The sequence below is a fragment of the Mesoplodon mirus genome (genome assembly GCF_964341445.2).
Source record: "Mesoplodon mirus genome assembly, chromosome: 7".
In the NCBI taxonomy this organism is placed as follows: Eukaryota; Metazoa; Chordata; class Mammalia; order Artiodactyla; family Ziphiidae; genus Mesoplodon; species Mesoplodon mirus.
Genome location: NC_138983.1, coordinates 55,331,900 through 55,347,352, shown reverse-complemented (window position 1 = coordinate 55,347,352; position 15,453 = coordinate 55,331,900). Strand labels below are relative to the sequence as shown.

The 15,453-nt window shown below is 53.3% G+C and overlaps 1 protein-coding gene across 5 annotated transcripts in view; it reads left to right on the top strand.

Annotated features, from left to right (window-relative positions):
• Nucleotides 1–326: 326 nt before the first annotated feature.
• The window catches only part of SLCO2B1 (solute carrier organic anion transporter family member 2B1), a 51,529-nt gene continuing 36,402 nt past the window's right edge, over nt 327–15,453 (top strand). For 2 of the 5 annotated variants that reach the window (XM_082626550.1, XM_082626549.1), the window contains exons 1-3: nt 2,871–2,971; nt 14,067–14,197; nt 15,309–15,446. In XM_082626550.1, the coding sequence (XP_082482676.1) occupies nt 2,935–2,971; nt 14,067–14,197; nt 15,309–15,446 (306 nt within the window). In that variant the 5' untranslated portion in view covers nt 2,871–2,934. Of the gene's footprint in view, nt 561–2,870; nt 2,972–8,498; nt 8,712–9,853; nt 9,937–14,066; nt 14,198–15,308; nt 15,447–15,453 lie in introns of those variants that run through there. The other 3 variants (XM_082626551.1, XM_082626552.1, XM_082626553.1) reach the window with 3 other exon arrangements.

The window sequence follows — 15,453 nt, the reverse complement described above, 5'->3', positions numbered from 1 at the left end:
ACTGGAAAATCAGGACTGAATGACCTCAGGGCTGGGAGGGGCCACCCATCCACACTCCCTCTGCCCCTCACCTCTCCACTGCTGGTAGGAGAAAATATCCAAGGGAAATGTCAAGCCAAGAGGCTGTGAAGGAACAGGCTGAGGGGAGGCTAGTCAGCAGCCTCCTCCCATCAGCGGGGCTGGATCTAAACAAACCCATCCTCCTCCACAACTCTGGCCCTGGGCTGCCCCAGCCAGAGATCAGAGGAATTCAGAGAAAGAGACAGAGAGAAGGAACTAGCGACTAAGGGAGATAGGCACTTGGAGAGTGGGTTCAAGTTTGAGCAGGACTTCCTAACCCACTTGGAAGAGGTGGCTGCTGTCCACTGTGGCCCAAAAAGCATCGATCGACCCAGTGCCTGGAGTCCCCACGTTGGCGCATCCCTGCTGTGGTTCCCTGGCTGCTGTCTACAGAAGTCCCAGATAAGTTCTCACTCCCTCTCTCCCACTAAACTCCAGTCCTGAGATTGAAATAGTGGCTGAAGCTCACTGCACCCCAGAAATCATGGGACCCAGGATAGGTAAGTCTGGACAAAGTCAGAAAGAGGCATTGGGAGGGATTCTGGGCCCCACGTTCCCAGGGCGAACGGTGAGGCTGTGGGGGTAACTTGTGCGCACTGGGGTGGGGCAGGGGTTCGCAGTTCCCTACACTGAGCCAGACACATGGCCAGACCTAGTGAGGGTGTGTTGAATGAATGAGTGAATGACCAGAGGGGCAGGAAGGGACACTGTTTACTCAGCTGGAGGCAGGGCACCCAGCCTAACCTCCCTGATGAGACAGAGAAACCGAAAGGGCAATGGGAAGGGAGGCCCCTGGATGCTCTCCAAGCCCTGTTCCCCCTTTGAAGTAGGCAAAGATAGAGACAGACAAAGCAGACAAAAACAGAGATAGAGAGAAGTATAGTCAGACACAGAGCAAGTCCAGAGATACTCAGAGTGAGACAAAGTCTGAGACAGAAGGCCAGAGACAGCAAGAGAAGACAAAGATCAACAGATGTCAGCTGGAGCAATGCAGGGACAGGGGCAACCAGCTCAGAGAGAGGGCTGCGGAAGAGACCGGGAGAAATAAAGAGAAGCAGAGACAGTGAGAGAGAGAGAGAGAGAGAATCAGACAGAGACAGATCAGGAGAGAGACGGGCCTGCAGACAAAGAATCCGAAAGATCAGCACAGAAAAGAAACCGATTCAGAGAAAGGCCTGCACAGACCTACGTGTGTTTGGTGGTGGCGGGGCGGGAGGAAGCGGGAGGGGAGGTGTCTTGAAGTCTTGAGAAGCCAAGTCTGGAGCGTGCCCAAAGCACCATGTGGAGAGGGCGGCAGTTCTGGGAACAGAGCATCCTGCTGAGCTTCTTGGGCAGGAGGAGGAAGGTGGAAGAAATAAAGGGTCTTCAGATAGGGTGGCCCTCGGGCTGGACTCCCTGCAGCGATCACCTCTGGCCTTCTCCCAGCTGTCTGTGTGCCTCACACTCACTCAGGCAAGGCCGGACTTGAGTTGGCGAGTGAGGCATGAGGGCTTCCTGGGCCGAGCAGGCAGACGCGGCTGTGTTGCAGCCACGGCATGGAAGGGGGTGGGGGGTGGGGGTGGATGCTTCCTCTGAGGCCCTCGCAGGGGAGATGACAATGAGGTCAGATGTGAGTGAGTTGATTTGGAGACAGGCCACTGACAAACCAAATTCCCAGTCAGCCTTGGCCTATTATGGGATCTGAGGGTTGGTGATCCTATGGGAAGAAACTAGTGACTTTGGCTGTACGGCACCTGTCCCCCAACTGTTATTCTGACCCCTGCAGGGCTCAGCTCTGGAATATTCTCTAGCTGGCCCTCCACTTCCCCCACACACAGCAGGAGGCTGACCCCAGCTTCTGCCCACTGAGCCACCCGAAGCCACCTCTGGCCTCTCTTCCTGAGCCCCAGTCTGAGCTATGGCCAGGCTTCCCCTATGCTCTCTTTCTGGTCTGAGGGATATGGGGATGCAGCTGGGGCAGGACACAGAGCCTGGAGCCTGGTAAGAAACCCACACACAGCTGGCCTGACGGAGAAGGGCCAGCAGTCCCAGCCAGGGGCAGACACCAGAGAGAAGAGTCAGGGTCAGACCTGGCCATCAGCCAAGTCCCAGCACCAACTCACCACGTGCTTTTAGGCAACAGGCCGAGCTTCCCTGTCTATGGGGGAGACGCTGAAGAAAATGACCTCCCCGGACCATGCCCATTTTGTGATTCAGGGAAGCCGCTTTCCCACCTCTGCACCTTTGCTCAGCTTTACCTCCACCTGGAAGGCACCTGCCCACATCCCATTCTCGTGAAATTTTTCCTGTTTTCTAACTCCTCCAAACACCTCCTCTTCCAGGAAGCCTTCCAGACTGATTCTCCCAGCTGGAAGTAACCTCTCTCCCATATGCTGTTTGACCCTCTCTTTGCAGTTCGTCCTTCCTTGTTCCTGGTATTGCTTCTGTTGTTCTCTCCAGTCCTAGGTTCAAATGTGGGCCACCCCAGGGCAGGGAGGTGGGACAAGGGAAAGAACCAGGTTCAAATTGTAGCGCTGCCTTACTGGCTTTATGAGAATGCAGTGACATTCTCTCACCCTTTTTAATAAGTGAGGAAACACATGCTCAGAGAGGGCAAGTGACTCATCCAAGGTCACCCAGCAAGCAAGAACCAGGCAAGAACCAGGCCTGTCCCATGCCCAAGCCCTTTCCGTTCTGTGCCATTGCCCTCGGGGCTTTCTCTTCCCTTCACACACCCCACGCTGGTGAGTCTCCACCCACCTTGGGCACTTCTCCACTGGCTCCAGACAAAGCAAGCTGTTCTCTGGGAGCTTGTGACTGGGGAGTGGACAGGGGATTTATTCCTCCAGGCCGGGCCTGGTCCGATGCACCAGATCTCAGGCAGCTGGGAACCACATGGCGAGCTTGCCTAGACCCCACGATCGGATTCCAGGTATCCACTGCCCAGTCTGCTTCTGTCCCTCTCTGGGACTCACTTTCTCCATCTGTGCAGTAGATGGTAGGGGTCGGCGGAGGTGGTCACCTGGTCCCTTCCAGTGCTGAGAAGCTCAATTTTCTGCCTCTGGAGAGAGCAATGGAGCACAGGCCTCTTGTATGGGGCAGGCTTGGCTCTCTCCAGGGTGCAAGTCTGGGCCTAGCCCCACCTTGGGGGTGGAGAGGAGGTAAACTTGGTTCCTGCTACCCCTCATGGGCTGCAGCCCAGAGCCCTAAGCACTGATGCTTGGAGTGATGGAGAACAATGCCTGCCTCCCCAGACTGGGAGCTCCCTGGGAATGGGGTCTGATTTGATCCATTCCTGAGGCCCCAGAACCTGGCCCAGGTGGGGCAGAGGTGGGGTATTGGGGAAGGCTCAGTGCAGAAGCTCTCCTCCGTCCCCCTCATGCCCCCAGCACCCCCTGCCCCATGACGGTCCTTCCCTCCCTCCAACCTGCTTTGAAAGCCTACTCTTAGTGAGGGCTGGAGACTCGTGATAAGGAGTGAGGTGGGGTACAGTGGAGCCCTCGGGGAGTAAACAGTAAAGCACAGAGAGTGACAAGCTGGGACTCTTGGCTGGGGGAAGCAGTGTGGCCTGGGCCAATGGGCACATGTCTCTGAGCCTCAGGCTCTGTGTTTTAGGCCTAAGGAGGCCAGCCTGGATTCCCTGTGGGCGCAGGGCTCAGGGCTCACCCTCCATCCCCCGGCCCTCATCACTATTTTTAGGGTCATCTTGGGTCTAGATGGGGTAGTCAGGGCTGGAATCGGGAATAGAAAGTCCCAGCATAGTGTCTCTGACCCAGCTTGGAAAATACCAGAAAGCAACAGCTGGAGGCCAGCAACATGCTATTGTTCTCCCAACAGACCACCCAAGGGTCCTGCTAGGAGGAATTTCCCAAAGATGACAGCCAAGCCCAAGGCCCAAGACTGCCCCACCCCCCGCAGCTTCCTGTCTTTGATTCTTCCCCTGCGGAACCCCTGTGGGACCACACGGGGAACTGAAGCCCTCAGGGGTCCCACACTGCCCCCACCCCACCCCAGGCTCATGCTGCAGCCCCCCGCTTCCCCAGACTCCCACACTCCACCCTTCTCTTCTCCCTCAGTCAGTTTAACTCAATTCAAGAATCATGTTTTTAAGCCTGGCTTGGCCTTGAAAGTTGAGAAGTGGTTTGCTGGGAAGGCAGGACACTCCAGGCTGAGGGTACAGCATGTACAAAGGCTAAGAGGCGGAAAAGAACAGGATGAGTTTGGGGAATAGCAAGCATCTACTGGGGCCAGAGAAGAATGTTCACTAGGGGTGGCCTTGACCTCCTGGAGGCTGTGGCGTCCGTGCTGCAGATGGGGTCCTCAACTCACCATTGTTGAGGGTCACAGTGTACCAGGCAGGGCATTTTCCTTTAATCCTACCAAAAACGCTGTGTGCCAGAGAAGGTGGCTGAGGCTTAGAGAGGCTAAATAAACTGCCTAAGATCACAGCCACAATGTGGCAAAACAAATATTTGAATTCAAAGTCTTCTGTCCCAAAGGGTTTCAACAGGGACCCGATACGGTCCATCAGGACCCAGGAAAGGACAGCCTCTGCCCGGGGGAGTCCACTGGCTAATCGGGCAGATAAGAGGGGGACATAAAGGATGCAGGAGGGTGACCAGCCTGGCATCCCAGAGAAAAGGCTGAGGGAACGGGACCAGGAGGGGCAGGGGAGGTTTATGGAGGGAGAGAGAGCTGGCCTGGGCTGCAGGAGCTAGGCCGGGGAGCCTGCAGGCTGAGGGAGCCCAGGGCAATCTAGGAGGTAGGAAGGGCTGGAGGCGAGGGTTAGCCATGAGGCTGGCCTCCTCCTACCCACACACCTCCAGAGAGAGGTATCTGGACAAATGGATTGCCCAGTGTCTGCGGCTAGGAAGTCATCACAGCTCAGGCCGTGGCTGTGTGAGTGCTGGAGGTTGGTAGGTTTTCCAGAAACCTCCGGGATCCTTTGTGACACTGCACCATCCCCTCAACCTTGGCACCTGAACATGGTTCCAGGATGGGTTCTTCCTTTTGCTCTGTTCTCCTCAGTCGGGACATATGGTGGAGGTTTCTCACTCTCAAAGGCAAGTTTGCCCTCGTGTGGCTTCTGCTCCCTTCTCTCCACACATGCCTTCCAGACTGAGAACCAGACTGGCTCTGGCCCATGTCCTCTCATGGGCTGTCCTGGAGCCCACGATCTCCTAGGCGTCTTCCCCTGGGAGCCCGCCTGCCAGCCCAAACTCACACGTCCAAAGCTGAGCTCACTATCACCCTACAATCCTGCCTTAAATGGTGGTACACCCAGACCAAAAGCCTCACCTCTCCCCACTCCCCTGCCCCCAGAACTCCTTGGCCTCCTGCACTCCCCATCCACCTGCTTTTCCATCCAGTCCTGTCCATCCCATCTCCCCACTGTGGTCCATCAGCTCGTTACTCTATGTCCCCACTGCCACCACCTGGCCCAGACCCCATCATCGCTCGCTCCCCTGGACCCCAATACTGCATCCTCCCTGGTCCCGGCCCACAGCCTGACTTCTCCACTCTCTCCCAAGAGGCACGGAGGTCTTCATAGGAGACCAAATGAGACCTTATCACTGGGCTCAGGACGAAGCCCAGCCCTCCAGCCTGGCGTTCAAGGGTGGTCATAGCCTGGCCCCTCCAACCACTCCAGCCTCACCTCCCCACCTTGACCCCAGTGCTCCAGTCTTGCTGGACTATTCATTCCCTGAGCAGTCTTTGCACGTTCATACTTCTGTCTTTCCCCCGGGAATCCTTCCAGACCCTTTAAATGTAGTCTAGGACCTCTTCACTATGTTTCTATAGTCTTGGAACTTCTTGTGTCACACAGTGAGCACATGTTGTGATTCTGTATTAGATGTTTGCCCTGTCATCACACAGACACACAGACACACAGACACACAGACACACACACCCTGGTAGCTCCCTGAGAGCGGGCACCTGGGCTGATTGCTTCCAAGACCCCGGCCACCTGCCTTGTGGAGCTGTCAGTATGTGTGGAAACAATCTTCATTCTTACTCCTAGAACAAGCAGAGACAAGCTCCATCCCCACCGTGGTGACCCTGGGCAAGTCATGGCCTTTTCTGGTCTCACTGCCTCACCCTTCAAAGGGTTAACCCAGCCTTGGCTTCCTGTCCAGCAGACTCCTCAGGCCCAGGGTTGCTGTGGGTCACAGATGGGGAAGCCCACAGGCAGGTGAAAAGGATCCTGAAGCGGGCCAGGTGGGCCCAAAGAGGCTCTAACAGGGCAAATTGCCACATGAAAGGCAGGCATCTTAGACCAGCTGAGTGTTTCCATATGGGAAGGTGGGCCCAGTGTTGCCAGATCTGCTAATCTTTCAAGAAAAAACAAAAACCGGGAGTTTTGTGTGAAATTTCCTGATTTTTTAAATGCTGGCAACTAACTTAAAAACACTCAGCGAGCCAGCATTGTACAAGCCAAATAAAAATGTCTAAGAGTCAGATGTGCCCCCAGGCAGGACTGCCATCCGCCCCGCACAACTCCAGAGGGTGCTGTTCACTTCACGGCGCACAGCTCACGCAGCTACACATGGGGCCTTTGGCCAGGGCCTCCCCGTTGTAACCTGTGCCCTGTATTATCTCTCTGCCAGTTCCTCTGACCACCCTGGCAAAGCGTGTGTGGTGGCAGGGGTAGGGGAGAGTCCTTTCCTTCTCTTGCACAGGGAAATCATCAGAAAAAAAAAATAAAGGTAGGGCTTCCCTGGTGGCGCAGTGGTTGAGGGTCCGCCTGCCGATGCAGGGGACACGGGTTCATGCCCCGGTCCGGGAAAATCCCACATGCCGCGGAGCGGTTGGGCCCGTGAGCCATGGCCGCTGAGCCTGCGTGTCTGGAGCCTGTGCTCTGCAACGGAAGAGGCCACAGCAGTGAGAGGTCCGCGTACCGCAAAAAATTAAAAAAAAAAAAAAAATAAACGTCTTGGAATGCAGCAGGTGAGGATGGAGAGGGGAGGGAAGACAAGGAGACAGCAGAGGGAGGCTTCCAGAGGGTTCTGTGCCTCTTCAGGGATCAAGAGGAGGTGAGAGAGTACTGCTGGGGCTGAGTGTCCCACTGCAGGACAATAAGTTCTGAGGCCTGGTGGCCAGGTCTGGGGTTAGCTCCCTGGTGAGTTTGGGGCAAACACTGACAAAACACACTGTGCAACATCTTGGAGTTAAAGGCTGTGATCTGTGTGACCCTCGTGCAGGCTTGAGAGGCAAGGCTCATTATTCCTATTTTGCAGAGGCTCAGAGAGGTCTAATTGCTGGCCCGAGGCCACACTGGGTCTGAGTGACCCTAGATCGTGCTCTCTCAGCTGAGGGACAGGCTGGAATGTTCTGGAGAAAAAGTGCCCTTTCCTTGTCCCTCCTTGGTCCAAGCCCTCTTCCTCCATCCTCAGGATATGAGAACTCTCCCAGGCTCTCTCGGCATTTCTCAGCCCGTCCCTCCTCAAAGTTCAAATCTGGGCCTTGGCTATGAGTCCTGAACTTTCACCATACTCAGGTCCCCTGGACTGAGGGCCACATGTCCTTCTCACCATATTTCTCTGTCCAGCCTTGCCCTGACAGTGCTCTCTGAGACCCTCAGAAGAGGGTGTTGACTGACCAATGAACTGACTGACTGACCAGCTAAAGAATCAGCTGGTAGAAAGGCCGACTGTCCCCATACAACCACCTTTGACAGTTAACTGGAGGGAAGCCAGGCCAGAATAAGAAATGGCTACATGGGGATTATTTTTCATAGGTTCTAAGGCCATCATTGGCAGCCACCATCTCATGGTTGCTGTTAGGGGCCCAGGTGTCAGACAGACCTGAGTTCCAGTCCAGGCTTTGCCATTTACCAGCCCCAGGACCTGGATAAGCCCCTTCCCCTCTCTGTGCTTCAGTTTCCTCATCCACATCATGGAGTCACAGCAGCTACCTCAGTGGTTTGCTAGGAGGCTGGGTGAGTGTGCCCAGCCCAGCACATAGGGTGGCCCCAGGACAAACTCCTCCATCAGACCACTTCCTGTAAGGGTAGAAGGTGAGCCAGAGAGCTGGGTCTCCCAGCCCCCCACCTGCCTGGCCCTTCAGGGTTGAGCTTTCTCCTGGTTCCCAAGTTCTAGATGTGGCAATGCTCCTTGCTGTCCCAAAGCAAGTATGAAGGCAGGCGGGGTGTTTGTACCTGACAGGGAAGAAAACATTGTTCACTGAGCACCTGCTATGCACTGTTTTGGTGCTGGTTCCCCACATGTTAGTGACACAACCTGTCAATAAGACAAAGTCTATTATTTACCGAGATAAGGGACACCACCACTTCTCAAAGCTTTGGCAGTATCTCAGAGTGGGGAGGAAAGGTCAATATTTGTTGAGAATTTGGAAGTTTGTTTTACAACCTGTTCTTCAGAATGGGGAGAGAGGTGGGTGAGGGAGGGCTGACCAGGATTGGGTAAGAATAGTGATACCACAGTCCAGGGTTTGCTGGTAGAAACAGCAAGGTGAGGATTTGGGGGGCAGAGATTCGAAGAATCTGAGGTGCACACCCTGTTGATGGTTTCCCTTGAAGAGTCGCTCCGTCTTTTCGGAAGTTCCTGTCATAAAAAATCAAGCCATTTGCTGGGGCTGCTCAGTCTAAGAAGAGTAAAGACTAAAAATGCTAATGAAGACAGTGGAATAGTAAAGTCAAGTTAATGTCATCGGTAAGGTGTGGTTTGGGGCCTCTAGTGTCCAGGCTGAATGTGGCGGGAGGGTCTGGTTCTCGGGGGGCGCTCTCGGCAGTGGGAAGTAGGGATTGCTGGCCCTGTGTTGAGGATGAGGAAGGAAAGGGGCCACTGGTCTAAGGGATTAAAACCAGCTGGGGGATTAAAACCTGGGCAACTGCCTCCACAGCTAGGGAGTGTGCACGGCGGGAAGGGGTCCAGGTTCTCAGGTCTTGTGGTTGACTGGGGCTTGGATGGGAAAGAGAGAGTTGATCCAGAGACGGAAAGATTGGAGCTGTCAGAGGGAGGCGTTAACGTGGAGGAACCAGGGGTGCGTGGAAGGAAATGGGTTCAGGTGGGCCTGTGGCCTCAGAGGTACTTGAAGATTATCAGGAGAGGGGAGAGCATTGGCCCTCAGGAGGCCTACTGTGTGCCAAGCCTGAGCCAGGCGCCCGAGATGCCTTACCTCCTTGAGTAGATGCTATATCCTCTCCTTACAGAGAAAACAGACTGAGAAAGATAAAGGGGCACATCCAGGCTCGCAGCCCCATATCTGCCTGAGATGTGCTGTTTATAGCTGGGAGGTAGCTGGAGTAGGCAGGCCCCTGAGCCTTTCCAGGAAAGAACAGGCAGGGAAAATCAGCCTTTCCTGTCAGGCTGCTCTCTGAACCTTGCCCCTCATCCCCCAGACTCAGATTCCTGGCCGTGGAGTGGGTATGGCCACAACCAGGACCCCGTGCCTTGCAGGCATCTGGAGTCTCTGACTGAACTGAAGGTCTCTGGCTGACAGACTTTCGGGGCAACTTTCTGACTGGCTTTCTGAGCAGCTGCTCTACAGTGAGTGGGCAATTGACAGCCCGAACAGACAAGTCTCCTAAAGGACAGTGGAGTAGTGAACCAATGACTTACCAGCTGATGGACATGAGTGCATGAGCAGCCACATGACCCACCGACAGGCACACAGGCCCCTTGCCTGCCAGCTCTGGAGCCGCGGGCTGCTAGCCCTTGGAACCACCTGGCATACCTGGGTCCCCCAAAACTGGCTACCCAACTAGGAGAGGAAGAGGCTGGAATTTTTTCCTGGGACCTGGTTCTCTGCCTCTCTCCTTATTCCTACAGGCCAGCCCAGCTCATCCCACGTTCACTCCCTCAGCTGCCCTCTCTCCTGTCAGGACTGGCCCTTGAAAAAGCCTTCACAGGACAGGAAGGGGCTCAGAGACAGCAGGTGAGGTGAGGTGGACACACAGCCCTGGATTCAGGACCCTCCTTCCAGGGGGAGTTCTATCCCTTATCAGGGAGTCAGACTGTCTGCTGCCAGCCCCCCTATAGAGGCCTCCAGCCCACAGGAAGGAGTCAAAGGGGACTGACAACCAATCTGACCAGCCCTGTTCAGTGACCGACTGACTGGTGGCTGCTCTCAGAACCCAGGGGGACAGGGCCAGGGCTTCCCTCCTCCACCCAGAGGCTCACACTATAGACTGGGCCACAGGAGGGTGGAAGGTCCTGAGCTGGTCCATTGACCTTTTGCCCCCTCCCTCATCCATCCCCTGGGTTTCTTTCAGAGCTGGGGATCCAGGTCAGTGACTTCTGACCTTCCAGCCTCAGCTCCAGCTTCGTCATCTGGTTGGCCTGGCCCCTTGGGGGCGGACACTGCTGCCTTCCAGGTGGCCTGGCTAGGTTTGGTTGGGCCAAGACAGAGAAGTACATTGTACTTCTTCCCCTCATCAAATCTGTGCAAGGAGCACAGAGTGACATTGAGATGAACACCTCGGCTCATGTTCCTGCACCAACATGAGTCAGCAGAGCTAGTTACCTGTGAGCCTTGGTGTCCTCATCAGAAGCATAGAGATCATGAGATCACCAAAGGCATGGAGTTGTGGAGATGTTTCACGAGCATGCAGAATGTGCATGCAAGCCTTTACATACGTGGACAGCATGTAGCACAGGCTCTGTGCTATAGTCGGTGACTGGTCTCTACTGGTGAGAGGAACTGGGGTTCAGAAATCATCCTGTCAATCTCCTCTGGTTGAGTTTGCTTGGAACCCCCTCACCTTCTCTTCTCCTTCAAAGTGACCTCCACAGAGCCTCGCCCCAACTTCCCTTATCTAGACCAACCCCCTATCTCCTCCCTGTCAGGTGTCACTTTTGTTTCAGCATCTCCTTGTTTCCTCCGGGTGTTCTTACCCCACAAAAGGGACTCCTTCCCAGCCACACACACTTCCATTTCCTCAACCAAATTCCTCAAGCTATTTGTTTTTTTGTTTTTGTTTTTAATTAATTTATTTTTCAAATTTTATTTATTTTTGGCTGTGTTGGGTCTTCGTTGCTGCGCGCAGGCTTTCTCTCGTTGCGGCGAGCAGAGGCTACTCTTTGTTGCAGTGCGCGGGCTTCTCATAGCAGTGGCTTCTTTAGTTGCAGAGCACAGGCTCTAGGTGCACGGGCTTCAGTAGTTGTGGCACATGGGCTCAGTAGTTGTGACACATGGGCTCAGTAGTTGTGGCACATAGGCTCAGTAGTTGTGGCTCGCGGGCTGTAGAGTGCAGGCTCAGTAATTGTAGCACACGGGCTTAGTTGCTCCACGGCATGTGAGATCTTCCTGGACCAGGGCTCAAACCCGTATCCCCTGCATTAGCAGGCGGATTCTTAACCACCGTGCCACCAAGGAAGTCCCTCCTCAAGCTATTTAAATAGACATTTTCCCAAAGATATGGCCAATAAGCAATGAGAAGATGCTCAACATCATTAGTCATTAGGGAAAATCAAATCAAAACCACATGAGGGTTGTTTGTAGTGAGGTGGATGGACCTAGAGTCTGTCATACAGAGTGAAGTTAAGTCAGAAAGAGAAAAACAAGTACCGTATACTAACACATATATATGGAATCTAAAAAAAAAATGGTACTGATGAACCTAGTTGCAGGGCAGGAATAAAGAGGTAGACATAGAGAATGGACTTGATGACCCAGGGGTGGGGTGGGAGGGTGAAGCTGGGGTGAAGTGAGAGTGGCATGGACATATATACACTACCAAATGTAAGATAGTTGGCTGGTGGGAAGCAGCCGCATAGCACAGGGAGATCAGCTCGGTGCTTTGTGATGACCTAGAGGGCTGGGATAGAGAGGATGGGAGGGAGGCTCAAGAGGGAGGGGATATGGGGGCATGTGTATGCATATGGCTGATTCGCTTTTTTGTGCAAAAGAAACTAACACAGTATTGTGAAGCAATAATACTCCAATAAAAGTCTATTAAAAAAAACCACATGAGATATCATTTCACACCCATGAGATGGCTATAATCAAAGAGACAGACAATAATAAGTATTAGCAAGAATAAGTATTAGCAAGAATGTCTGTCAAAGAGACAGACAATAATAAGTATTAGCAAGAATAAGTATTAGCAAGAATGTCTGTCAAAGAGACAGACAATAATAAGTATTAGCAAGAATAAGTATTAGCAAGAATGTCTGTCAAAGAGACAGACAATAATAAGTATTAGCAAGAATGTGGAGAAGTTAGAACCATCATCCATTGCTAGCAGGAGTGTAAAATGGTGTTAGAAAACAGTTTGGCAGTTCCTCAAAAAGTTAAACACAGAGTTACCATATGACCTAGGAATTCAACTCCTGGCAAGAGAACTGAGAATAAAATAAAATAAAATAAAATAAAATAAATACACACACACACACACACAAATTTGTATATGAATAGTCACCATACCTGAAACAACACAAATGTCCATCAACAGATAAATGGTAAACAAAATGTGATTGATATATAGCCATACCCTGGAATATTATTCAACCATTAAAAGGAATGGAGCATAGATACATGCTACAACATGGATGAACTTTGAAACATTCTGCTAAGTGAAAGAAGCCAGTCGCAAAAGACCACATACTGCATGATTTCATTTATATGAATGCATATGAAATACCCAGAATAGGCAAACCCAGAGAGCCAGAAAATAGATTAGTGGTTGTCAGGAAGTGGGAGGAGGGAGGAATGGGGAATGACTGCTAATGGGTGCAGGATTTCTTACTGGGGTGATGAATATATTCTGGAATTAGATAGTGGTGGTAGAGTATGACTTTTTGAATGTACTAAAACCACTACATTGCATACCCTGAAAGGGTAGGTTTTACGGTGTGTGAATTATATCTCAATTTTGAAAATTTCCTTAGGCTCCCAGGTATCTTGTGTGAGGAGCACAAAACCCTCCCTGGTGGTGACAGACCTCCGTAGTCCCTCCCTGAGTTTGCCTTCCATCTTCCTGGAGATGGGGTGAGGGGTCCCACACCCCCTCTCTGGGTCAGAAGTGTCCTCAGGGCAGTTTTCAGTCTCCAGAGGAGCTTGTTGAATGAGCGGAAACTCCTGCCAGGTTGAGAGGCCTCTGAGACAATGGAGTGGCTTCTGCAGGAAGCGGGACCCCAGAAGGGGAGGAAGGCCAAGGAGGCCTGGGCTGCCAGGGGGTGCAGGTGGTTTTCATCTAAATGGAGGGGTGAAGTCTCCCAAGGCCAGGCTTCCAGGCTTCTCACTGAGATTAAACGTCAAGAGACCCTGAGAGATGCCTCTGAAGGGACTGCAGTGAGTGGGAGATGGACATGGTTACCATGGTTACCATGGGAGAAAACCAGACACGCATAACGGGGCCAAGAATCCAGGTTCTAACCTAGCTCTACCTCCTGAGTCATCTCCACACGTGGGGCCTCAGTTTGTCCAGGGGTAAATGAGAGGGGTTAAATGGGATGACCTCTTAGTGCCCTTTCTGTGCAGACCAGCAACCTGGTTCATGTACGATTTGGGCACTGGGCTGGTTAGCTCTGTGATTATAGCCAGGGTGGTGCCCTGTGGAGGTGTTGGTATCTGTTCCAAACTACCCCCAGGAAAAGCCTTTATGTCCTGACTTTGGACCAAGACTTGACCATGCACTGGACCCCAGACCTCTGATCCTAGACTGAGCCAGACAGACCCAGACCCAGATCCAAAGTCAGCCTCCAGGGCCACTGGATGTCTCACAGATATAGGCCCCAGGGGGGCTAAGGCTGTGCATTTCTACACCTGGGCCACAGCTTAAAGGTTGTCTGGCAGCATCAGAAACTTCTCCCTGGAAGGAAGCTTTACGTTGGGAATGGAACGAAGGTGTGAATAGGTGGTCCTAGTGGGATCTGACCAGCATGGGCACATGGAGCACAAACACACCCTCTTAGGAAGGGCTCTTTCAGCACCTGGGATGCAGGAAGGCTGATGGTGCTTTGACTCAGATTCTCACCAACCCCTGAAACACCTTGGGCTACCCGGTCAGGGCCATTCTCTGGGATTCCATCTCCACTCTCATGCCCTGGCTGTCTGTCCCACAGGGCCGATTGGTGAGGAGCTCCAGGTGCCAGACAAGGACACCAAGGTCATGGTGGGCACAGAAGACACACATGGAGGCAAAGCCAGGCCAAATCCTCAAGATTTGCGGCCAAGTGTGTTTCACAGCATCAAGGTACCTCTCAGGGCCTGGCAGGAGCAGGGCCATCCAAGGCCAATAGAACAGCCTCTGCCACTTACAGGCTGTAAATGCCAAGCAAGTTGCTGCCTTTCCCTGAGCCTCAGCTTCCTCATCTGTAGAATGGGTAGCTGTGATCTATAGAAGTGCTTAGCTTGGTTTCAGGCACATGTTCTCTCCTTCCAGAGAGGCTGCTCTGTGGGCAGTGCGTGACCAGTCTTCTTGGCTCCTGTTTTTCTAGCAGGAAAGAGAAGGACCCCAGGGATCCTGAACCTGTATGAATACTGGGAGTGCTGGCTGCAAGGGCAGCCCTAAACATCCAAGCCTCCACCAGCACCCACAGGGTGCCAGGCCCTGTGCTGGAAGCTGTCCCCACATGGTCTTATTTAGTTCTCATAATAACTTGGGGAGGCAGGGGTGTCTTCCTTGTTGCACAGATGAGGAAACCGAAACTCAGAAGAACAGACGCTCTATTTTTTAAGCTCTAGCATAAACACTCTATTTTTAATTCTTTGAAGCAAGCTTTTTCTTCTCTTAGGAATTCTGCCAGTTTTTCAGGAGGAGTGCAGGCAGGCGGGGTGTTTGGGTGAGGCTGAGTGAGGTGGGGTGGATAGCTTGGGGGTTCGCTGTGTGCAGGTGGTCTCCCAGGGGAGCTCCAGGGAAGGACTGGGTGGGGTGGGATCTGGGGAGCTTCCTGGAGAAAGGGGCAGGGTGGTGGAACACAGAGCAGGGTCCAGACCAGCCTGGGGACCTCTGGGGGTCAGAGGGGCTCCTGTCATCCTTGGCCCCATGAAGACCCTACTCTCAGTCCTGTGGATTTCAGGTCACCCCCGGACTCCTGGGGTACCCAGGACAGCTTTCCTAGATTTTAAGCCTGTGTGAGAATCCATGCTTTACTCCAGTATCTCTCTCTCTCTTCTTGTTCTGGACTCTTCCTCTCTTCCTCTCTCTCCTCCTGTGTGACTGTCTCCTCTGACTCTGTTTCTCTATCTCGTGGCCTCACTTTCCCTCCCTCTCTCCAACCCCATCTCGTCTGTCTACCACCCACCCGCCACGATCTCCCTGGCCCTCCGCCCATCCGCTGCCATCACCACGGCCCCTCCGACAGTTCTTCGTGCTGTGCCACAGCCTGCTGCAGCTGGCGCAGCTCATGATCTCCGGCTACCTCAAGAGCTCCATCTCCACGGTGGAGAAGCGCTTCGGCCTCTCCAGTCAGACCTCGGGGCTGCTGGCCGCCTTCAACGAGGTACTAG